The sequence below is a fragment of the Telmatherina bonti genome, assembly GCF_933228915.1.
Source record: "Telmatherina bonti genome assembly, chromosome: 17".
In the NCBI taxonomy this organism is placed as follows: domain Eukaryota; kingdom Metazoa; phylum Chordata; class Actinopteri; order Atheriniformes; family Telmatherinidae; genus Telmatherina; species Telmatherina bonti.
This window is the reverse complement of record NC_136615.1, coordinates 20,678,281-20,703,116: the sequence shown is the minus strand read 5'-3', so window position 1 is coordinate 20,703,116 and position 24,836 is coordinate 20,678,281. Positions and strand designations below refer to the sequence as shown.

At 38.8% G+C, this 24,836-nt stretch overlaps 3 protein-coding genes across 4 annotated transcripts; 1 reads left to right on the top strand and 2 right to left on the bottom strand.

Moving 5' to 3' along the window:
* Window positions 1-5,749, top strand: ggcx (gamma-glutamyl carboxylase). 2 transcript variants are annotated; one of them, XM_079257142.1, is made up of 15 exons: window positions 1-135; window positions 380-580; window positions 669-827; window positions 1,202-1,367; window positions 1,441-1,519; window positions 1,590-1,696; window positions 1,776-1,939; window positions 2,044-2,333; window positions 2,869-3,000; window positions 3,166-3,317; window positions 3,422-3,591; window positions 3,677-3,807; window positions 4,891-5,038; window positions 5,292-5,496; window positions 5,589-5,749. In XM_079257142.1, exons 1-15 carry the CDS (start codon window positions 111-113, stop codon window positions 5,746-5,748), a joined length of 2,289 nt encoding a protein of 762 aa, XP_079113268.1. In that variant the 5' UTR covers window positions 1-110; the 3' UTR covers window position 5,749. The 2 variants fall into 2 exon arrangements, with proteins under 2 accessions (XP_079113268.1, XP_079113269.1); XM_079257143.1 differs by lacking the exon at window positions 1,590-1,696 and having other exon boundaries at window positions 1,927-1,939.
* A 2,516-nt stretch (window positions 5,750-8,265) lies between these two features.
* Window positions 8,266-13,241, bottom strand: snx24 (sorting nexin 24). The gene is made up of 7 exons (XM_079257144.1): window positions 13,062-13,241; window positions 11,946-12,029; window positions 9,187-9,291; window positions 8,870-8,964; window positions 8,714-8,743; window positions 8,523-8,587; window positions 8,266-8,394 (listed from the first exon to the last, which is right to left on the bottom strand). The coding sequence occupies exons 1-7, from the start codon at window positions 13,128-13,130 to the stop codon at window positions 8,324-8,326; spliced, it is 519 nt and encodes a 172-aa protein (XP_079113270.1). The 5' UTR covers window positions 13,131-13,241; the 3' UTR covers window positions 8,266-8,323.
* A 660-nt stretch (window positions 13,242-13,901) lies between these two features.
* loxa (lysyl oxidase a) lies at window positions 13,902-19,312 on the bottom strand. Its single transcript, XM_079257069.1, has 7 exons — window positions 18,523-19,312; window positions 18,165-18,273; window positions 17,449-17,586; window positions 16,146-16,302; window positions 14,728-14,823; window positions 14,490-14,605; window positions 13,902-14,402 (listed from the first exon to the last, which is right to left on the bottom strand). Exons 1-7 carry the CDS (start codon window positions 19,157-19,159, stop codon window positions 14,396-14,398), a joined length of 1,260 nt encoding a protein of 419 aa, XP_079113195.1. The 5' UTR covers window positions 19,160-19,312; the 3' UTR covers window positions 13,902-14,395.
* Window positions 19,313-24,836: the final 5,524 nt, after the last annotated feature.

Below are 24,836 nucleotides of genomic sequence, written 5' to 3'. Positions count from 1 at the left end.
GGGGGACTGTGACACGTAAACTCTGACCGTTTCATTCCTCACGTACCTGGGGCAGGGAGAGCTGTGAAAAGATCCCCCCTGTCCCAAAACGATTTCCAGCGACTAGAACTATGGAGGCGGGAGACGCTATTGCAGGTGAGGTTATTGTTTACATTGAGAGGTTTACGTCGTGTTGTTGTTGCTTCACTTTAATTACCAGTTAGAACAGAATTTAACAAGCAGTTATCTAAACCAAGGCCGTGCTACGTGTACAAGCACGTGCGGGATGTTTGGTGAACCATGCAACATTTCCAAACAAAGTGCATTCACGTTGTGAACAGCTTTATTGTTTTGCCACAAACACAACTTAGTGTGACCCATAATTCTGTACAACTTCTAGGTGCTCTTGTTGGCAGTGATGGAGAAGAACAAATTTCAAAGAAGGATGCAACTCCTAAAACAGATCAAGCAAAGACCCAGAGCAAAATGGAGCAGATCTTTGGATTCAGAAAGGAGGACCTAAGCTCCTGGCAGAACCTAGTGACCCTGCTGAACCGCCCCACTGACCCTGCATCTCTGGGCATCTTCCGCTGCTTGTTTGGTAAATTATTGCCCTCTACTCAACCAGTCTAAGTCTGTTGCAAAACTGTGCCAATTCTCACTACTGTGTCTATTTTTGCTACATGCAGGCCTGTTGATGGCTATTGACATCACACAGGAACGCGGTCTCAGTCATCTGGACTACAAGTACCTAGATGGGGCTCCTGTGTGTCGCTTTCCTCTTTTTAACTTCTTGCAGCCTTTGCCATTGGACTGGATGTACCTGGTCTATTTAGTGATGTTTCTTGGTGGGTCACCATCTTTGGTTAATTGCAAAGATTAGGTTGAAAGGTCAAACGGTTACACGGTCTGCAGATACCAGCTGGAGAACGGGATCCTGTTTTTTTTGTTTTTTTTTAAAATTAATTTTATAGGAAAATCTTACTGGGGGCACTTTTGTTGCAGTGTTACAACTAAATTGAATAAATACTTGGTTATACACGTTTTATTTAAGTGAACGTATAAAAATGATTGTACATACGCTGTTACAACATTTCATTCTTTGGTTACACCTTCCCTGCCACCTGGTGCTCTACAGAGAACTAGCTAGGAGAGAGAGACAGAGAGAGAAAGAGGAAAGGCTGATCTCCAACTGAAGTTGTGTGTTTGTTTCCAATCAAAGGCGCGCTGGGCATCATGCTTGGTTGTTTCTACCGCCTGTCTTGCCTCATGTTCATCTCAACATACTGGTACATCTTCTTTCTGGACAAAACGGCCTGGAATAACCACTCATACCTCTATGGTCTCATTGGATTTCAACTCACTCTCATGGATGCAAACAGATACTGGTGAGGAGATGCTTACTGGTCTGCCTCTGTGTGTGCTTGACGGCTTCTCACTGATGTATGTGTACATTTGTAGGTCAGTCGATGGATTGCGAAGGCCATCCATTAGAAATGCTCATGTGCCTCTTTGGAATTACACCGTTCTGAGGACGCAGGTTTGTGCTAGTGATGCACACATTATGATAGCAGGTGACTTAATGATGTTTATGTTCCCATTACTTGAAGATTTTTATAGTGTACTTCATTGCTGGAATCAAAAAGCTGGATGCAGACTGGGTGGAGGGATACTCGATGTCATATCTTGCACACCATTGGCTCTTTGATCCTTTCAAGTAGGTGCCATTGTAGCAGCCTTTCATCACTGAACATACTTCCCTTTGTTCTTGTGATAACCATGATTTTTGTTTCCAGAGTTATTCTTCCTGTGGAGTTAGTCAGTCTGCTGGTGGTTCATGGAGGGGGTCTTATTCTGGATCTCACCGCTGGCTATCTGCTATTTTTTGACGCCACACGGCCTTATGCGTTTTTCTTTGTCTCTTACTTCCACTGCATGAACTCTCAGCTCTTCAGCATTGGTTAGTGTGAACCGTTCTCTTTCCTGTTACCAAAAGTAGATGCAAATCTCAGTTATATCTGTGGTGTCATTTTAACTCAGTCTGATCATGTGAATCATCCTCAGGGATGTTTGCCTATACAATGCTTGCCACCAGTCCTCTCTTCTGCTACCCTGATTGGCCAAGACGATTTTTTGGCAGTTTCCCATCATTCCTCAGTGCGGTCCTGCCTCTGACTTCAGCAAAACCTCAGTCCAGCACCTCCTGTATTTACCATGAAATCCGCCCTGCTGAACGACAGGACACTGCTGTCCGAGCCCCCAAACCTAGACTTAAGCACAAGCTGGGGACCATTTTTACTCTTCTCTACATAACTGAACAGTTCTGCATGCCCTACACCCATTTCATCACACAGGTAAGGCTTCATCAAAAGTCTTTTTTTTTCCCCTTTTTCTTTTTTAAATACTGCATTTTTGGCTCTTGGGTCGTCTGTTTGAAAAGATTGTTTTTTTGCAGTGACTAGAAAAGCTTTTAATGTCTCTCTGAGTTGGTGTTGCCTAACCAGAGTCAACAATCATTGTTTCACAGCAAACAGCTCAGTCTTGTGTCATCAGCAGAGAGAAAAGCACACACTCATCATCCAGACTTTTAATAACCCAAACTTTTGAATGAATGGTTTATTTTTTAACATATTGAAAAAGAGAAATAAATGGCCAATTGTGAATAATTTATACCAACAACAACAAAAATAATCTCAATTCAACATATTTAACAAGGAATATGAAGTCTAACTCATATAATCCTTCTCCTTTTTAACACACCAGAAACATTTTTGAACATTTATTTTCATGCAACTCTTGTAAATTTTATTTGGGAAATTTTTGGTGTGTTTTTTTTTTTTTTTTTTTTGATAAACTAGTCTTCATTTTGCATGTTTTTTTTTCCTTCAGGGTTACAACAACTGGACCAATGGTTTGTATGGCTACTCATGGGACATGATGGTTCACTCCCGCACCCATCAGCATGTTAAGATCACTTACAAAGATGGAAAAACGGGTGAAATTGGATATCTGAACCCAGGAGTGAGTTACTAGAAAAAGAATTAATTTGTGAAAAATAAACCCCATTAACTAAATTTATTCTGATTAACAATATTTTATGTACAATGATCAGTCTCATTCATTCATTCATTGTATTCAAGTTTAGCTGATTTACAAAGTAAGACCAAGCCTGTCTGGGCACTGCAGGTGTTCACACAGAGTCGCCGCTGGAAAGACCACGGCGACATGCTGAAGCAGTATGCTACGTGTCTCAGCAGCTTACTGCCACGCTACAATATTTCTGATCCTGAAATCTACTTTGACATCTGGGTGTCAATTAACGAGCGCTTCCAGCAAAGGTATGACATCATTTTATCTCAGACAACAGTGTTCAGTGAATTTGCTATGGCCTAAAGATGGAATAAGATGTGAGTTTTGAATTTAAGCTGGACTCTTCTTGAAGGATCTTTGATCCCCGTGTGGACATTGTGAAAGCTGACTGGTCACCTTTCCAACCAAACAAGTGGCTGATGCCTCTGCTTGTGGACCTCTCACCCTGGAGAACCAAGTTCCAGGAGATTGAAGGCAGTTTGGACAATCAGACAGAGATAGTCTTCATAGCTGATTTCCCAGGTTGCTGAAGTCTCTTTCTCCCATTTTTCTAATAACTGGAAGGAATGACTGCAGGTGTGTTTACTGACTACATGCTACCTTTCAGGTTTGCACTTAGAGAACTTTGTCAGTGAAGATCTGGGCAACACCAGCATCCACGTATTACAGGGGCAGGTGAATGTTGAAGTAGTGGAGGAGAAAAAGAACTACACTCTGCAGCCGGGTCAGCAGACAAAGGTACTGTTACACACCAATATCACTGTCAGTGACAAACTTATGGAAACAAAACAATAAAGAATCTGTAAATGACTTTTAAACATAGAAAAAGGAAAGTTATTGAAAAGAAAGAATGAATAAATGAAAATGACTAGTTGGTCCAGTCCTGCAGTGGCTGCTAGCAGGAATGACCACCTATATCTTTCTGTCTTGGAGCATCCTGGAAGAAACCTCTCATTAATAACACAGTTATTTATTTAATGTTCTGTGTTGTGGATGTGAGGAATTGTCCTATTTTTCCGGCAACTTGTCCAGCATTGTTTTCTGTACAATCAGCTCCAAAATTTTCCAACGCACAGAATATGCTATTTTTTTTTTTTTGTAAAGTTTGTTCAGTTTTTAAAGTTTCTGGCTTTGATGCTGCTGCCCCAATAGGTCGGTAATAAACATATAGCTCTTTATGCCATTTAAGTGCTGACATGGAATGATCTCAGCTTCCTTAATTATAGTGTGACCCACTCTGTCATTTCCTGGAAATACTTGTTTTATTTGGGTTTTAATCTGATGTAGTGTAACCTGTTCCTTTATTTTTTCATTTATCTTTCTGTTTCACTTTTCCCCATTTCTCATTTAAAGGTTAAGAGAACAGATAGCACACTGGTATTAGCAAAGTTTAGATCAAGAACAAGTCTGCTGCCCCTACGTCATGGGTGTTCCTTTATCTTAAGTTTCCCAACTGTCTTCGTAAACACATAGTAGTGCAGCATGATAAAACCTGTCTTACAAGTTACTCAAACCACAACAAGTAGACACCGAGGGAAGGAATTAAGTTCCTGTCCAGGGCGTCTGGATTTGCATGATCATAGCCACAAAACTGTCTGGAATAAAGCTGGAGTGTAAACGAGAGACTGGAAAAGTCATTTTGGAAATGTTTAGAGTGATATAGAAAGGAGTAGATAAAAATAAAGTGGTTAAGTAAAAATACATTTAAAAAAAAGCAGAAATATTTTATGTATTTAACAGAAGTGGAACAATGTATTAAAATTTTATTTGGTTCATGCGGCACTTCCACAGTGAGACTCTGTATAATGTGGATGTGTGCAGGTTCCTGCTGGGGCTTATCATAAGGTGTACACTGTGTCTGAAGACCCATCGTGTTACATGTACATCTATGTCAACACCACGGAAGCGGCGCTACAGGAGAACTTCACCAAGCTGTATGAACTGCAGGAGCGCATCAAAAATGGAACAGGTGAAAATATCGGCACTGCAGCAGGGACGATTGTCAGCTTACCTGGCAGGATGATGCTTGAAGAATTTTGGAGAACTGTTTTAAGTTTTTGTCTCCATGTAAATTCAGACTGACAACAATGCTGTTGAGATCAGTGCTCTGTTCTCTTCGTTCTTCTCATTACACACAGTTCGTCATGGTTGTGTCGCTACGCCTGTGTCAGATACAATTCTTTTCTCACATCCGAAGTTGACTTGTCAATCTTACCCCACAGAAACTGAACCTCTTCCTCCTGAGCTGCAGCCTCTATTAGCTGCAGACGATGATGAAGGAGCAGAGGTCAATGCCACTGACCCCGTTGTGCAGCTGTTCCTCAAAAGGCAGCGCCGGATGAAGGAGGTGAAGAAACGGCGGGAGGCTGGCGTGCTCCAGCGACTGGACCGCTTTGCTGTGAAGAAGTACTATACAATAAGAAGAGGGTGTGTTCTCCAGCATGACGCTAACAGCTGTGGTTTGTTGTGGTTTGAAGCAGAAGATGTACAGTAAATATTTTTGTCATGTTGTCTTGTAGATTCTTGATGACAGCCATTGCAGTGCGAAACCTGGTGGTAGGTCTTCCTCCTCTGGATCAGCTGAGAAGAGAAGTTGACTTTGCCAACATGAAAGAACCTCAAGAGGAAGGCAACCAAGATGAGCAGCTAAAAGATGAAGTTGGTCACGGAGAACTTTAAAGTCCATTTAGACCAAAGTATCACAAATGCAGATTAATTCACTAGGTGCTGAACCACACATGTCATTCAGAGTGTTACTATTAGACTGTTACTGGACTGGGACCTTGCTGCCCAGGATTCAAAACAGTCTTTTTTTTCTCTTTTTAACTTTCTTAAATATTTGGCATTCCAGATTCCTGCCCAATGTTAAGTATTTCTTTTTTTAAATTTAAAAATCAAAACCTACATCAAAAGATGCAGTTCAGACCCAGCTCTACATTAACATATTGCATTGTGTTATGGGACAGAAAACAGAAGTATGACGACAGAATTGCTCAGCAGACCTACCAGGCATTATATAATTCTTATGAATAAGCTGAATTATCATTGTTTTGCTTAGGATGATGTGAAACAGCTAAAAACAAGCAGCTGAATGGGACACACACACACACACAGATTTAGAAGAATTTAATTCTTTTTTTTTTTTAAAGGAGTTTGTCTTTTTTTTTTGTACAATGTGAGGAAAAACAACTGTTAGCCTATCAAACGTTTTTCTGGTCTTTTTTCTAATGATGTAAAAAAAAAAAAAATCGAATTTTTATTTAATTAAAAATAAACTCAGTCTGACAAGGTTTGTGGAAATGTTTATTTCATTGGTGGAGGTTTACAAAGCGTTCATGTTAAAGTGCGACAGTAACATTTCGGTGTTCACTTTAGTTTGGCGTTATGGCACACATGACAATTCACAGAGCACAATGTTACACAACATGAACACAATTCTTTTTGTTGAATCGTAAAAGAAATTATTTACTTTACAATCATGATTTTTTTCTTTAGTATTTGCTGAGATTCAGACTTTAATCTATTTAGTACGATTATGTAGTTATCAGTATTATGTAGTCAAAGTCCAGTCATATAAAAAGGCTCGACAAGGCAGTTCAGACAATAGTTAGTTCATTGATTATTCATCTAAAAAGAACAATCACCTGCAGCACAACAGTCCACAAAACCTCCAAATCTTTTAAGTGTCCACAGATTCAGATGTTTCATTTCACAGATTTAGTTGATTAAAAAAGTATAAAGATTAGCTGTTTTATTTTTTATTGCACAATGTCTCACTGACTGCAAGTCTTCATTCGACTAAATGCATCCCTTTTTGTTACAGCCGACCCTTTAATGACCACATAATGTGTAAATTATACTTTAACTCTAAGTGACTGGTGTTAGTGTTAAACAGTGAAACTTAGTGATAAAAAAGGCAATATTTTGATAAGTTATCTCGAAACTTTGACCTAAAGATTTAGTTGTTTTTTTTAGGCAGAGGACTTTGAGCACTGTAAATGAAGTAACTAAAACTAAACTGTTTCATAACCCAGAGTCAGTTTTCAGCTAAAATAAAAAGCTTCTGAGTGTAAACCATGACAGCAGCAGTGGGTGTGGTATATTTTACAGGTTTCAAAGAGGATGTGAAGCAGCCTCTGCTGGTGACATCTTTATGATTTCTCTCAAAGTTAGTGGTGACACATTTCAGGATGCTACACAGAGCCAAGGTCCCTCAAGTCCTGCATGGAGCAGAAACAACAAGCAGAGCTAAACAGGTGAAACAAAAACTGTAAAAGTAGCAATATTAGCAGTCTTTATTCGTATCGCACAGCTCAGATGATGCTGACTTGCATACATCTTTCCACACGTATGCTGAGCCACATTTAAATCTGTTGTAGTTTAATTTTAAACTGGTTGTTCATCCAAAACCTCAAGTTGATCCCAGGTCTGAGCAGCTCCTCCAGCAGACCTCAGCAGCACCACTGTTGACACAACAGTACTGTGTCACTGACTTCTCAGGCTTCACGATCAAGTTCCACATCCCTATCACAGTCTTTTCCTAAACATGTGACACAGCTCCACAACTCCATTAAAAAAAAAAAAAAATCGACCTGCTTTGTCCCTCAACAATGTTAACTGGCTCCGTTTGGCAGCGCAAAAAAAATGGAAAAAACAAAAACATTGAAGGTGCTACAAAGGGAACCTTCCTGTTTGGAAGCCATGGATGATGCAGCTCCACGTTGCAACGCTCCAACATCTGATCCTGGAAAAACTCAAGTATTCCTCCAGCAGTCATCCTCATCTCCTTTCTGCTACAATCCACTAAAATCCAAAACACATCTCGCAGCTTCTCCCTTAACAGAAAAGCCTGCTTCTGTATTTCCAGTTGTTCCTTTGCAGATGTTAAGCCTTATTTGCTTTTTAAGATGAGTTAATTTATTACAATGTTTTCAGTTTTATTCCACCTGAAGATAATCTTGTGTCATCAAAAATTTGTTTCACATCAAGCTTAAAGAGAAGTTCTCAAGTTAAACTCGTAAATGTTAGTGAATCTAAGTACAATGGATGAGTTAGTGTTCATGTTTTATCAGGCTATGTAGAGATTAAGCATCTTTTTTTAAGTGTATAAAATAGTAGATGTTATATGCTTTCAGTCATACCAATGAGGCTCAGTGTTTCGAAACTATTTTCTTCCTGATGCACACCTGAAATGGTGTTGGGACATGAAGCATCAGTTTGTGGTGATGTGCCCTTCAGATATGTCTCTGCAGCTCTACCTTGGCTGAAGATCTGGATAGAAAACCCCGTGAATCACACCTTCAATCACGACATTAGACAATGAATCTGTAAGTAAAGAAGATAATTGTATGTTTAAGCTTACACAGTTCTTTTATATTTCCAGGAGTATGATGTGTGGTATTGGAATTATTATGTCTTTCACAGGATACTTTGCAATATCAGCCTGAACGCACCGTGTGAAGATGGCAACAGGTAGGGGTCTCTCAGAAACAGCATGACTGGCTGATGAGAAAGTTTACTGAAAGAGAGTATAAACAGAAGAAGTCAGAAATCAAGAGAACAGCAAACAGTGACTGAACTGGTTAAAGTACACAAGCATGTGACCAGCTGGCCCGCACAGATAAGGAAGCTCAGAATGACTCACCTGGATTCCATCGATTCTGTATCAAAGGACCTTAAAGAGAGAACTGAGAGTTAGGCCACACACTCCTCCTCAACCCTGGGAAACAAACTTGTCCACAAACAAAAGCTGCCACAAATTGCTCTTTTATTTCAAAGCAAACCTGCAGTTTCAACTCACCCGCAGCTCTCCGTTTTTGGCACTGAGGGAAAATGGCGGATGTTCAGGAAATCCAGGAATATCTTTGGAAGAACCTCATTTTCCATAATTACAGTCTGACAAAACAAAAGCAAATTTTAGTGAGTGCACGAGGCAGCGGGTGAAAACCAAAGTTCTACGACTGCCCGGCTTGAATCTGTTTGACCTCCTCTGGTTTCACTGTTTGTCTTTTTGGTTAGACAAAACTTCCATGCGGTAAAAGCAGAGACTCTATATGATACAAACTAAACATTTCAGCTCTTGATTTGATGGCCAGATGTGACAACGTGTGCAAGTACCTGCAGGTAGAGCTCCAGGCCTTGCCTCCTCTGCTCCAGGACTTTGGGAACCCAGTTTCTGACATGTTTAGAAGGGATTTCAGGAGGCTTGATGCTCTTCTTCAGCTGGAAGAATTAAAACAGTTAAAAAAAAAAGTTAAAATAAAAAGTAAAATAATTTTCTAAAAGTATTTAGACACAACATGTCACAAGCCTCTAAGGATTAATTCTGAAATTAGGAACGAGGAGTTAAAGCTGCTGATCATGCAAAGAAAGAGCAACTTCAGGAAATGTGTGCAATAATATGTTCATGTACGTATCAAGACCTTGTGAAGACAAAACAAACAAACGAAGGAATTCCAAATCAGATTCCACAAAGGCTAAAGCACATGGGAGGTGGGAATGTCGTTTTCATTCCACGGTGTTGCAAAATGTATTTATTTAATGGACTTTGAGAGGAATTCTTCATACAAACTTGTCTAAAGATGCAGAATTGTTTTGTTGTCAGCAGGTTAATGATCCAAAGGACAAGAGCCCCCTGCTGACTAAAAACCCCCCATCCTGATCCAGACTCCCACACAGCTCCAACCAAATCCAAATATTAATTAATTCAAGCCAATTTGCTGTGATCCAGTCATAATGAATCCATGTCAGTTCAATTTATAATAGCTGTGTTCGCCAATTTATTAAAATAAACTGAGCTAAGAAAGACTTCCAGGATAAATTTATATGAACCAATACAAAGGGAGAAACCTTTCATTTCTGGAATGAACTGGGACATTGCAGGGCAGTGTGAAATTACCGGGCTATATTCAAGCACTTTGCTTTGACATTCAGATCCTAAGACTAACCCAGTATGCTACATTTGTTTGGATGTTCTCCAGAGGAACGATTTGAACAAAAATGTAAGCATTTTAAAAACTTAAAAAAATACACAAGAAGTGTTGAATCAAAGCTGTCTATCAATACAAACAATCAGATCAATAAACTGCTATGAATGGAGCAAGTGAGGTAGAAGAGAGCTGACTGTCACAGCCTTGCTAGCAGTAGAGATTTCTAACATACGTATCATCACCATATGACATGTTTCCATCAACAGTTCAGCTGCTTGAAACAATTTTCCTTAAAATAGACTGTGATGTATGAGAGGGAGTAAAATGACCCCAATATTGGCTCTGTGAGCAATACAGGACTAGTGACAGAAAAGTAAATAAGCATTTTATGATAATAATGCTTAAAATAGGAATGTAGAGTAAAATAATATACAAACTGAAGCAGATTCTTTCATATGAGCTAATATCTCTAAAGACCGAAAGGAGACTGATATGTGGAGAGATCAAATGGTTTTTTCTTCATCTCATATGTTATTTAGAGCATATTGGTGAGCTGTCTGTAACTCCCAAGTCTTTTCTGAGTAGTAATATTCACAGAATAAAGTCAGAGCAGGAAAGACTGATGGGAAGGAAGGCTTTCAAATTTACCCTGTTTACTGTAAACATTATTATAGTCTATGTAAATAGCTGTAAATTAGCACATGTATTATTATTATTAGTGGGTAAACTTAGGAGCATTTTGTGTTTTATCCTTTCATTTTGAACAGGTTTTAACATACAGTGCAGCTTCATTTCATCAAAGTTTGGATTGACGAGCAGAGCTAAAAGAGGGACTCATCTCTAAAGTTAAAGCTTCAAACTATAACCACTTGAAGCACAGTGATTAGTCATTGCACTGACTTTTTTGTGCTCCTCTCAGCTTTGTACAGAAAAAAGAAAAAAAAAGTGTAAATCAAGCAAATTAAGACAGCTAGAGTTATTTAAATGAGCCAGTTTAATATTTATCCACAAAAAAATCCAATTAAAACAAAAATACATAAAAAGTCTATCAGAAGTGTTCAGAGCTCACATTGCCATCAAACTATTTTTTTTTACTTTAAAGGGGTGCTATTATGGTATTTGGAGTTTTCTGAGCTTTCTACAGTGTTAGTGTTGAATCCTCATCAGACATGTGAACGGCACTGTTTTTTTATCACCTAAACGCATGTTTGAGTTTGAGTTCCAGCACTCTCTGCATTCGGTTTCCATGGGGACGAAAACGCGTTGTTTTAGAGAGTTTTTTCTACTTCGAAATCCTTGTGACGTCCCGGGGGATAAGGTTTGGTGATTGGTTACCTTCTACTGGTTAACAAGGGCATGTACAAATACATCAGGCGGGTGGAAAATGTCGGATAAAGTTATTTCCAACGATGGCTGGTGAGTTTACCAAAGAGAGACAAACTGCTGCATTCGTTGCTGTGGGTTGCTGTTTTCCACTTCGTTTTCAGGGTCTGATTCAGGTTCCAACATGTAGGGTTGTATGCTATGTGTTGACATTGTATTTTGTGTTTTTTATTGAATTCATATTAGCCTAATCCTTCTGTTTATGAGATGTTACAATGACGGCGAAAGCAGGTGCGGTGCGCGCTCCTGATGTAGTGCAGTGGCGGGAGGCGGGGCTTAATGCGGAAGAGTCTCAATCCGCTCGTTTTGCCCACAGGCTGATCTGACAGCCTACGGAGAGGGTCGGTCTGAAGTAAATAAAGCGATTTGTGACAATAACTCGATCAATCCCAGCCCTTCTGGTCTCAGAAATAAAAATAAATTAGCCTGAAATGCACATAATAGTTCCACTTTAATGTGTACATCTATGAAAACAAAATTCTATATAAATAATGTCAAAGGAAAGGGTAATAGTCTTGACCACGATGAACTGATGTTATAAACTAGAAATGCACCAAATCTCACCATTTTATGCAAAGCGTGGAATTCACTGTAGCGTTTCTCAATCGTATGTAGTCTGCCATTCATTAGCACATCAATTTTAAACACCTGAAAGACAGAAAAGAAAAAAAGACTCTCAGTGCTGCTTGTTAAAGGAATATATCTCAGTCAGTCAGTGTGTGACCATTAATGCTGATGCCAGCTAGATACTAAGAGGAAACATCTGCCTGCTGTGGTGTGAGCAGTCAGAGGTACTGTTAACATCCCTAAACAGACAGTTTTCTACTTCCTTTCCTCAGCTGAATTCTTCTGTTCCTGACAGTATTATGTCACAGAAGAAATTCACTATAGATGACAGCAGTGCTGGCCATGTAATCCTTAACAAAAAAAAAAAAACAAACAAAAAAAAGTTGTGACTATTAATTTACTAGTACGGATGAACAAAGCTTGTATATATAAAATCTGTTTATTCACCCATTTAAAAAACTGTTTACCTGATGGGACATCCGATCATGGCAGCCTTATGTGATCACTGAAGATCTATTAACTAGTTTTAAAAGTTGTAATAATCTCTACCTCTTTTAAAAGAGGTACACAGGCTTCTCCAAAATGATGCCATGTAAAGTAACTGTCCTCTTACATATGGACAGTGTGTGATTGAAAACACAGTAGAAAAATGGTTTTGAATATTAAAAATAAGTGCTGTATAAATGTAAGTTTAGGTTGTGATCAGAAAGACTAGAAAGGTGTTACCTGAAGATTACAGACGGACAAGACTGAATCTATTTATTTTTAGATCAGAAAATTTCCCCCACTTTTGTCTATTTTCTGGCAGTTTCCAGCTGCTAGAACTGTATTTGTTGTCAAAATGACTGAAAATAGCTACATTATTTATTCTGTTAATCTACGAACCTGAAGGATTATTTAGTTGGATACAAAGTCAGAAATCAGGGAATAGCTTTTAGTTAAATAAAGGTTGGCTTGTTTACAATGCAAACGACGTAAATTCAGTGCTCATGTCAGGAATGCAAACCAAACCAAATAAAACATTTCAAATCAGACAAAGAATAAACGAAAAGAGAAAGCACATAAGAGTTGACGATACAAACTGATGGCAGAGGTTGTCAGTGAAGGACTTACCGTGTATCCTCTCTCCATGGAGTTGTTTTCTGAACGAAACGACGGAATAGATACTCGAACTGGATGCATTTTCACCCATACAGTCTATGATTTTCACCCAATAAAATTTTGTACGCTTTTCTATTTTATGCTCAAGTACACAGACAGTCACAAGCTTGAATACACACACATACGCACTGCTGGTGGTTTACTCCAGTTTGTGTCAGAGACGGCCAGATAAAAATCACTGAATTCAAGCAAGCTGGATGTAGACTCACTACTGCCCCCTGGTGGAACGGAGGGTACTGCTGGGTCAGGATAGGTCATTACCGGTCATCACCTTATCTATCTATCTATCTATCTATCTATCTATCTATCTATCTATCTATCTATCTATCTAAATTTTACTATACTACAGTGGTTTTTTTGTTGACATTAGGTCAATGAAACTCTATGATTTAACTTGGAAGTATATGCCTATGGTGAAATTTTGTGCATTAATGATGGGTTCTCTTCTGATCTGGTATTTATCTTTTAACTAAATTTTACAAAATATTTTTAACAAAAGCCTGCTATATAAGCTGAATGTATAACCTGATATAACAAACTTAAAAAAAAAGATTACAATTTTTTATACTTGATAATGCACACATACACACACACACACACATATATATATGTGTGTGTGTGTATATATATGTATATGTGTGTGTGTGTATATATATGTATATATATATATATATATATATATGTGTATATATGTATATATATTTATACATACATGGAAATAACACTGTCTGTTTGTCACATTTATAAAAAACAAACTAGAGAGCCAAACAGTGAGCCAGTATCTCAAAATTTTATTCAAGTAAGCTTCGTAAAAACTTTTGAGTGAAGAGTTTCATCTGTTATATATAAATATAAGAAATGTGTTTTGTTTTAATCAGCTTGTTGCATTCAAAATGTGACACATTAATTTTGGTTGACCTTTGAGTAAAATGTTTATATTTGTCTCATTTCTCTAAGGCCCTACTCTGATAGATTTAATGAAGTATCTTACAAGCAGGCTGCGATGCAAGCACACAGTAACATTGACTAGATGTTAAGATACAGTGAAAGTGTTGTAAATCTGCTCCCTCACACAAGCAATAAAAAGAGAAATTACATGTCATTTGTTGCAATATATCAGATATTTTTCCCTTCAATATTAAACTCTAAACAGAATGCGTGTTTTGAAAATCATATTGCAGTTTTTTGTTATGTTGTGTTTTTTTTAATGTCTTTCTGCAGGCAGTCCTCTTCAGGGTCATATACATGGAAAGTCAGCTGAACCTCTGTGGATTACTTGATATATCTTAATAGCTGAGAAATAGAAATGAGTACAACATCAGAAATAGTCAACAAATGACACAGCAAGGAAAATTGTATTGTCTCACACATGATACTTACGTTGACATGTGGCAGCCTGACACATAGGCATAGTTGCCAGTGTAGCGAACATCGCAACGCACATTATTGTTGCTGTAGTCTGACTCAGGGACCTGATAGTACGGATTTACACTGATCTGTGAACAATATAAGAATTATGGGCAAAGGAGATCGGATAAGTAAACAGAATAATTCTACTGTAATATTGCATGAGTTTGGTAATACCACAAGAGGAAAATATCTGCTATTTATAGCAAACCTTGAGGATATAGTGACCAGGTTTCACATCTGTGATGTCAATCCACTGGCAATCAATGTCTGCATTGTAGGTGTCATAACATCCTGGGCTCAGACCCTGCAGAGTTAGGCAGTATGTACGTAAAACAGGATTATGGAAAAACTGTGAAGTTCCTTTATTTAAAAATTTGGCAAATATCAATGTAATAGGGATTTTAAGGTTATTAAAAACATTAACATATTACAACTAATAGGGTAAAAATGAAAACTGTAAGTATGAGTCTGTTTGAGGTTACTTTGATGAAATTTCATTAGAAAAAAGAAAAAAATCTGCTTAAAAAAACTCAACATTAACAAAAAAGGCTATTGGCAGAAAACACATTCCTGTGGTGAACAGCTGACCACAGATGTTCAGACAGGTGGAATGATCTTAGAGGGCAGAAAAGTGCTCATTAAACTACCATCACCACTGGCTCACGTTAAAGGAAATACTCCAGTTGCTGGCTCAAAGCAGCTACCTCCATAAAAGAGAGCTTGTTTTTGTAGGCTCCACTCTCACTTTTTATACATTTATAAATTAAATCTAAAAACCAGGTCTTTCAATAAATTGTGAGGTAAGTAACCATTTTCACTATATCTGAAAAGCATACAGTAAACACAGAAAAATCAATAGCAGTTTCCTAAATCTCTGTTAGTTTTAGATTTAAGTTAATTTAAATGAAAAAAAAAAAAAAACCAGCAAAAAAAAGCACATTTCTCCTGTTTCCTTTTTAAGCTCTTTACTAAAATGAATTGTCAAAACTCCTGCTGCTTTTTTAGACTACATGCTTTCTGCTGCGAGTAAGACTCACTTAATATAACCAGTTAAAACAAGTAAAAATGCATGCTCACTGATCATGTCCTCTTTTAATCAAACTGTTTGGTAGATTTGTTAGACTTGCTCGGCCTGCATAGTTTATTTACAGAGTCTAAATCACACTGTGCTGTTTCTGTTGTTTCCTTTGCTTTACTACGTTACAGGCTAGCCTTTTGTGCACATAAATGGGGCATAATGTTACAAAGGCCAATGAAAGGGAATTTTCTCCTACCCCAGACAAACACCGTTCCTGAACTGCCTGAGATGTTTCATTAGACCACATTTTGCTTTCTTTACTTAATGAGATCCCCATGAAACACACTGGAAAAGTTTCTACCTCATCAGAGCAGACTGAGCCTTTTAGGATGGCATCTTAAAAAGAAAGGCGCTAAAACAGCATTTTTTGGTATTGAAGAAACTGACAAAAAGTAGCCTACTACAAAAACTTCTGCAGAAGGACTTTAACATGTTCTACCATTTGACAGACAGTTATGTCATGTATCCCACTGTGAACATGAGAATATGAAAAAGAACAGCTAAAAAGTGGGTAGTAACATCTTGAGTCATGTGTTTAGCTTTGAGACCTGGGTATGTGAGGTGCAGGCGTATCTCCTGTGGTATCCATAATCACAGGAAGTGTCCTCCAAGCAGAAGCTGGCTTTGTGGCCCTCTGCCATACTCCGATGAGTGCTGGCATCCAGCAGGTCATAGTGGCTGAACTCGTCCATGCTGTGGTAGTGCCTGTGGACATTTATGTATAACCAGCATATAGTGTTAATAACCAGCGTATAGTGTTATAATCAATGATTAACAAGAATTAGATAGCTACTATGCATTATGACTAAAAACATCACAGGTTTGTAATTTATCATAAACCTCATGTATTATATGCAAACCTAAAAGAAGCAATCTGCTTTAACCGAGTCGGAAAAAAGTCTTGATTTTAGCAGCAGCTTACTTTTACAACACTGACAAAAAATCTATACAAGCTACATCAACAAGTTTGCTGGATCTTCGCCAGAAGTGCTCCTTCTCGGGGAGCAGCTCCACAGATCATTCAGTTGACAGCATAACTATGGACTGAGGTAGTTCCGAGAAAAGAAGGAAGAGGTACTTTTCCATATGTTAAATAAAGGGGCCGAAATACCAACAGGTTTTCTTTTTGGGCTTATTATCATCAACTAACAATTTTAATTAACGTTTTCATGTGTTGCAGTTGCTAATGAACCGAAATCAGAGGTCAAGCGATGTTCGGTCACTTTGTTGAAATGTAAATGAGGAGTTTTTTTAATGCCTTTATGCTAAGGTTGAACAGATCATTATATTTTTACACTCTAAATACACACACACACACACACACACACACACACACACACACATCAAAAATATCTGGTAAAATATCAGTCCTGATAATAAATGACTGCAAAATGAAAAAAACAGACTAAAGTAACAGTTGTTTGTTCAAATGGGAGTGCCATACCATGGCATAGCTCTAAGATTTGGTGATGAACATTACATCTCAACAAACTGTCCTGTAACTTCAAACAGCTCTCAAGCACACACTCTTTAGATTTTATCTACGACAGACATATTGTGTGCATAAAACAACACAAACGTATTTCTAAATGCAATGCTTTGCTTAATTATTACAGTATTTGTGTGAATCTGGTTAAATGTCTTTAAGCTTCTTATTTACTCCTGACAGTTCCATGCCAAATGTCAGTCCAATTTACAGCTGAGTGTGTCAAAAATAGTTTACAAGATGACTAACAGAGATATAAAAGGAAATCTACAAAACCAAAATCCACTTAATGGCTCGAGAGGATAGGAACAAGTCACAGAAATGCCCAGTGTTTGTGAGGTGGACCGAAATGACATTATACTCACTGGTGGCAGCTGTGCCACTCCCAGGAGTAGCGTGGCCTGCTGGGGAGAAAGTCAGCTGTTCCCTGGTTCTTGACTCTCTGAGGAAACCTTAGCAGCATTCGTGTGTCATAGTCTCTCACGCTGGATCTGTAGGCTGAGCTGCAGGCATGAAGCAAAGAAAACAGATGGAGTAAAAACATACAGGCTGTCATATGTGGACACAGCGACGTCATCAAAGATGTTATTCCGGCTTTATTCCCCTCTTGTGTGTGGTGCAGACTTTCAGGGTCTGAGTGAAGCAGTCTGTGTGTAAATTATGGGTGGAAAATCTTTTGGAGGCACATGGTTGTTTGGGTTTGCCTTCGATAATGTGTTTACCATTCAGGCTTTCTCTCCCAGGGCAAGCTATGATTAAACTTTTTACAGAAATCCACTCCTCCCCCCCCCTCTACCACACACACACACACACACATACACGTAGACACACACACACACTTCCCTCCTTCTCCACCATCAGTGACAGGAATGGCTTAATTTTACCTCCTCTCATTGCTTCCACTAGACAACTCTCACCCACTGCTAACACTGATGTGGTTGTTATGGCTCACAGTTCTGTGAATCACACTCAGACTCAGTTACCCCACAAACACACACACACACACACACACACACACACACACACACACACACACACACACACACACACACACACCTCTGGGAAACAGACAGGAGTCTACCTTGACAAACAGTTTTCCTCAGCTGCACATCTCAAGTTGTACATCGGGACTCTCTGGACATAGGCAGAAGCTTGAATGTAATACGGGTCAGGCACAAGATCAGGCAGACCTGTGACACACAACATGATTGTTGTGATAAAAAAGAATCAGTCGATATAAAAAAAATAAAAAAATAAAATGTAGAACACAAAATAAGTCCAGTTCAGCAGATGACAAATCTATGCACACATGCTGACATGTAGAGACAAACTAAAATTGATACTTGGTCAATTCTTCCATCATAAACACCACTGTTATGCCAAACAACTACGTGTCTGCTGACATAAAGTTCTCTTAATAGCACTTTCCCCACTCTTACCGTACTGATGATACCTTGTGCCATATCCGGGTCTTGATCTCGGCCTAGGTCTCTCATAAACGTCATAGTAATTGTAATACGGATTATCAGTGTCAATTGATTTGTAGGGGTCGTATGGATCATCACCAACCATCATATCTTCTCTTCTGGCTACAGGTGGACTACCGGTGACTTTTTCCTGAGTGTCGTTCACTTTACGCGTCCCCTGCGTCCCTTGCGTCCTCGGGCGCTCATCGTGATGGTGAGGTTGCTGGGGGTGCTCACGCCCTCTTATGAGCCTTTGGAGCGGCTGCCGGAGTCTATGGAGAGGTTGTCGTTGCTGTTGAACCCCTGGCTGGCTCTGGGTGTCCAGATGACTCACGTCTGTATCGCGGATGATTGTGACAGGTTGTGCCTGCACTTGCTGCTGAGGCGCGCCCCTGCGCCTCGGTGGCTGGTACTCCGACCCCTGGCTTAAAATGCTAAAAACCTTGCCGTTGTGAGACCACTGTAGCGTCTGCCGGAGACCTCCTGCTTGGTCATTTCTTTCTCGTGTCCCTGGATTCCTTTGAGAGTGGGTAACTTGCAGGACAAAAACCAACAACCAGACGCAAGCGTGTGCGTAACGGGACGTGCAAAATACGCGCAATCCCATCATGAACGCTGTTAAGGAGACTGGATGTGTACTAATCTTTGGTTGAGCCAGGGATTTCGCTTATGTTAAACTGAAATATCTTTCATTAAAGAAATCCAAAGAGCAGTGAAAGTGAAGAGTTGAGCTCCAGTAAACCCTTGTGAACTCATCGCTCTGAGCTCCTGCAGGCTGTGGATGCGCCCCGCGAGATGATGATGATGACGAGGAGGAGGAGTTCAGTATTTGGCGTTTATAATTCTGTTATACAAGTCTGCTGCTGTTGCTCATGTAACCAATGTGATGTGGCAATCATGCCCAACCGAGTGCGTTTGATAACTGCACAATTTGACCCTCTAAAACATCCAAAATACCGGATAGCAATCAATTAAGCTTATTTTCTTCACTAAAGACAAGATTTGACTTAGAACACTGGCAGATGCAAACATTTTATGAGTCCCATCTCATAGTCTATGAGTAATATGACCAGTTTCCTAAGAAATTCTCCCTCCTCCTGCCAGAGCAGCTAAATGTAATGATAAATAACTAATGCTGGACGAACCCCAACTGAAATTGCAACACCATGAAGCCTCTGGATTGGTCCACTCAGAAACCCAAACACCAGCCTTTGATGACCCTGTAACCCTTGAAGAGTTTCCAGGAAAACTATCTTCTGCACTCTCTCCACTTCAGCAATGCTTTCCTGGACATGTGAAACACTCCGTAGATTTCATCTCATGGTAATCTTTCCACGAGGTGGTAATTGATCTGTACTGAGCAAAAGGAAACAAACTGAGGTGGTGTGATGTTACTTGATATCTGTGTTACTGTGTCTAGAAGCACACCACTGATCCAGAACTTGCTGGATTGAAATAATCCTCAGCAGCCCAGTTAGAACACAGCCCTGGCAACACCAGATGGATAATGTATGGGTTGGGAACCAAATTCAAGGGTTTTTATATTCTCTGTCCAGCAAATCAGGAAATTCTTTCAAGCATCTACACAATAGACATCAGGATGGCCGCCGCTAAACCACAGCAAATTGTCACAAACACTTTACAGTTTCATCACAACGTGACTTAAGAACAAAGTGTTTAGATTAAATGAAAAATGAGGCAATTTAAATACAAAAACAATGTCACTAGCTAAGAAAGAATATGCTTCAGTGTTTATGGAAAGCAGCTGAACAGAAAAGGCAAATAAAGACAAAAAGTTCGTCACTCAGGAAAAAAACCTTTTTTTTTTCTAAAACATCCCCAGCTAAATGAAAAATACTAACATTATTTGACAGGTTTTTTTTTACTTCCCTTTTCTTGAGCTACAAAACAACTTGTTGACAAGTTTGCATCTCTAACCATAGTTGTTTAATTATCTAGAAACTTTAAAAAATATATATATATTAGTCCCATTTCAAGTACTTCCCCCCTAACATTGGCTTCAGGAATGCATTGTTCAGAGTCACACTTGCCTGTGTTTAACCTGGAAAGTGTCCAACATTGAGATTTATTTGAGCCTGTACGGTAACACTGGAGCAACCAGGTGTTAAAGGCTCGGTTCAAGGGTGCCTCGCTCATTACGAGGGAGGGGTAATTGCTGCTCTGATGCTTTTATTACTAAAAACGTCAATAGTTTAGGCAACTTTATGTTCGGGGTTTACAGCTGACTGATGAGCTGGAATCTTTAACTAAAACTGGAAATGTTTCTAAAGGGAAGACAGATGACTGCGAGGGGCTTAGAATTTTTCCCAAGAAATGCAAAACTACATGAAAGTCTATCTAATAGTTATGATGTTACTTTTCAAAATGATGGTGTACAGTTTCACAAACCTCGAAACACGTTTTCTTCATTTCAAAGTTCCCAAAGAGGGCAGTAAACTCTGAATGGGTTTTATCCAGCCAGTAATAGATTTATGAACAACCTAAATGCCTAAATAGTTAATAATGGCTTCAAGAATTTGGAATTTTTACATAGGCAGCAGTCTATAATATCAGAATCAGTAGAGATTTGGAAACTAAATCTTACCTGTCTCAGGGAATACAGATACAACAAAGAAAAAAACATAAAGCCCTGAAATACATTCCAGAAATACTCACTATTTTTGGGCTCAAGTTCATTTAAAAAAAGATTTATGTAAATTGCCAAACTATCTGACTCTTTAAATCTCTCCTTTGCTTCCAAAAACCTGCTGCTGTTGTTGAGCTTTTGATCCTTTCTGTTGTAAAACTGCACTCTAATTTATGACTGAACATTAAATTTTGTCAAATGATGCTGATCATATCTTTTACAAACAAAGTTTTAACTTCTTCTTTGACAGCAATCTGCATGAAATGATGCTTGAGTGTTACATCAGATGACTCACTGAATCAGGTACTTCCTCTTACTCTTTACAAGCACTGTAACACCACGTGCTCATCAGGGGAAACCAGAGGCTGGACTTATCTCAGTTACATGCAAGCGGTTCATGCATGATGAGCATCTAAACCAGTATCTGGTCATACATCATATTATCTCCAAGTCTTTAAACCATAATGTTTTGCACATAAACAGTTCCTTGAACAGTAATTTAATTTAAACAACACCTAAATGAGAAAAAATATGTTAAAAAGAAGCTGAAACTGTGTAATACCTCGTGTCAGGGTGAAATATAAAACTATGCTGTAAATCACAGTTAAAACAACTGTGTTGTTTTTGAAGGGCCAACACTATCTCACAGTCATGTATGGCTCCTTTCAAGCACGTGCAAATCATCACCAAGAAGAGTTATGTGAGCTCAAGAAAATACGATACATCCGCTCGCTTTGACATGACATGAGCTGTTCAAGATTTAGTGCTCTAATGTTCGATGCAGACGCATGAGGAAGAGGCCAAAAGTTCTGCGATCTAGTTAGATTAGAACATACATTCGTGAAACGGAGATGCGATCTGACGATCAAAGTAAAATAAGTCAATGACTTTTATACAAATAAAAAGAAAAATAAATCTTTTTAAAGTTACAACAACAGCAATAAAAATCCCAGCTGTTTTTCAAATTTCCTGTTTTGCCTCAAATACTCTGTCTACTAGCTTTATTCTTTTTCCTGTATGAAACTGGAAAGGATGCTTTTAGTCTTGGCTGAGACACGGTTGTGATTTAGCTTTTACAATTCGCTCCTGTGATTCTGCATACCAACAGTTCCTCCAGAGATTGGAAACTATGAGCATGTGCTCCCGGTTTGCCTTCCTTCTCATCCTGAGAATACCAGACAGTCAGAACCAGCTGTACTGGGTCACTGATGTATCTAGCTAGTAATTCATTGAACTTTCTCACTGTTGGACCCTTTCTCTCATTCTCTCCAGAGATGGCAGCATGGTCTGCTTTTGCTTGGTTCAGAGACACAGCTGCAAGGAATTAGCCTAGTTCTTCTGTCCACGTTGCTGGAATTCATCCCTGTTCCCCAACTTTTCTGGCACTTGATCAAGCTTAAAGCATTTTAATCTATGATGCAGAATAAGGAGGGAAAACAGTGACAAGGTGCCCTACATGTGACACGCCACAGAGCAAAGAGTAAAAACAAAGGCGAAGACATCTCTAGTCTGCCATGATGCGACCCTAAAACCAATATCATCTTTATTTGTGCCATCACTGAGTCAACATCAGGCAAAGATTCACTCTGCTTGAGAAGTGAGGCATTTATGCAAGTTTAGATTTAAGGCTGAAATTAAACATGTTGAACATAATGAAATGATCATACTGCAGTAAATTGTGTGATTTACATGACCTGGTTGTAAAAACAGGGTGTGTTTGGAAACAAACATTATCTCCTGCAATTGTTCTTTTCTGTTTTGAATTAAATTTTCTGGACGTGTAATGGGATAGGACCACACATCTTTCAAAACATCTGTGACAAGGCTTATTTCCTCTGATCTGCTATGCATTTCTATACTTAAAACTACAATCCAACAGCAATCTGTCTGTCTTAATTTCCTTTAAAATCTTGTACAGATTTGCACTCCAGCATTTCCCTCCCGTGGCTGATTTCCCCTTTCACATACTGGCAAAATTCCACCCATTTAAACAAGACCGAGCTCGGCTCCAACCTCTATGACAGAAACAGACAATTCAAATATTTTCTCCACTTTCATAAATAATGGGTTTCCATTACTCTTGCACCACACACACAAGCACACTGACATGCAGACACACACAGTCTGGTGGACTACGTGGCAATCTGCACATACACTGTAGTGTCTGCAACCGAGTGGAGGAGGAGCACTTTATCACAACCCAGCCCAGCAAACTTTACATTATGCAGTGGTTCATTTCACTTAAACTATCACTCCCTGCATCTCTTCTTCTCCCACAACCACAGAGATGCCCGGGGAGGACTCCGGTCAATGGAGTCATACAGTAATAGTATAGACATACTGCAAACTAAAAACACTAAGTTATTAAATTAGGAATTTCCCAGTCAGAGATCAACAAAATTTCTCTGATCCTGATTTTGATAAAAAGTTTTCAGTTTTCTTGCTGAATTGAGATCAACCAGATTATGCAAATTTCTTGAGAACATCCTGATAAAAGTAACATAACAGCTGTGTAACAACCTTTATTTTGCTTTTCTTCATATGTGATTATGAGAGCAAATAGCTCAGAATCCAGAAAATGGAGGTCAACCTTAGAGTTAATTTGTTGTTATGATTCTGATAATCTGGTGAAGTTACAGTTTTACTGCTTTTCTACTGACTTCTGAGAACAATGTCCAGCTAAGTCCTCCCCTATGACCACCGACTCCAGCCAGAGTTGCAGGTTTCTGCCACAAGACAAAGGTCCACCACACATCATTAAAGGGTATATGTGAAACTCTGGGTGGATGAATTTATTTTGTTACTATGTTGTAACAACAAGAAAAATATGTAATATAAAATATGAAAATGAGATAATTGCGTTTAAGCTGCATCGGTTCTTTGACTGCGAGCAGGTATGTGTTATTTACAGCTTTCAGCTGCTGAACGAGGCTGAAAACAACACTATTGAAGTGGTTAAAATGAAACAAAATTGTAAATCTGGGGTTGGGAAAACCAAAATATTAAGTTGGGGAATGCTGTGAAGGTCTGCAATGCTGGTTGCAGCATTGTTGTGTTATATTTCATGCATGCATGAAAAGGACCACACTTTACATAAGCCTTCATGTTAGTATGAAATTACTACAACTATGGCAACAACCTCATCTTTATAAAAATGCAACAGTTGTCTATTTTTACTGTAAGGGTCACCATGTAATATTTCTCTTAATAATGTCAGAGTCTGAAGAGACTAAGTTTGGTTCATGGACATTTGCTATGAATTTTTTTTTTTGCAAAGCAGTGCAGATGACAAAGTTAGATTTAAAGTAAAAGTAAGCTAAGCATGAAAACATAAGAATGCTGGTATATTTGTCTTGTACAAATAAGCACATTGTTAAATAGGTAAAAAAAAAAAGAGACAAAGGCTCAGAGGTTCATACCGTTCCTAACAGGAAAGTCTTTACTTTGATGCAGTGACCTTCTTTCGCTCATAAAATGTTCATGTTTCTTCCCACGTTCGCTTCTGTTTCCTCCTAATACTTCACTTTTTTTACAGTTCAAACACATGCAGGCCAGGTGGGCTAGAGAACAGACAGTCAGTAACCATTCAGGTGGGTCAGTACATCAGCTTATTTACCTTAATACTGAGCAGGTTTAATCT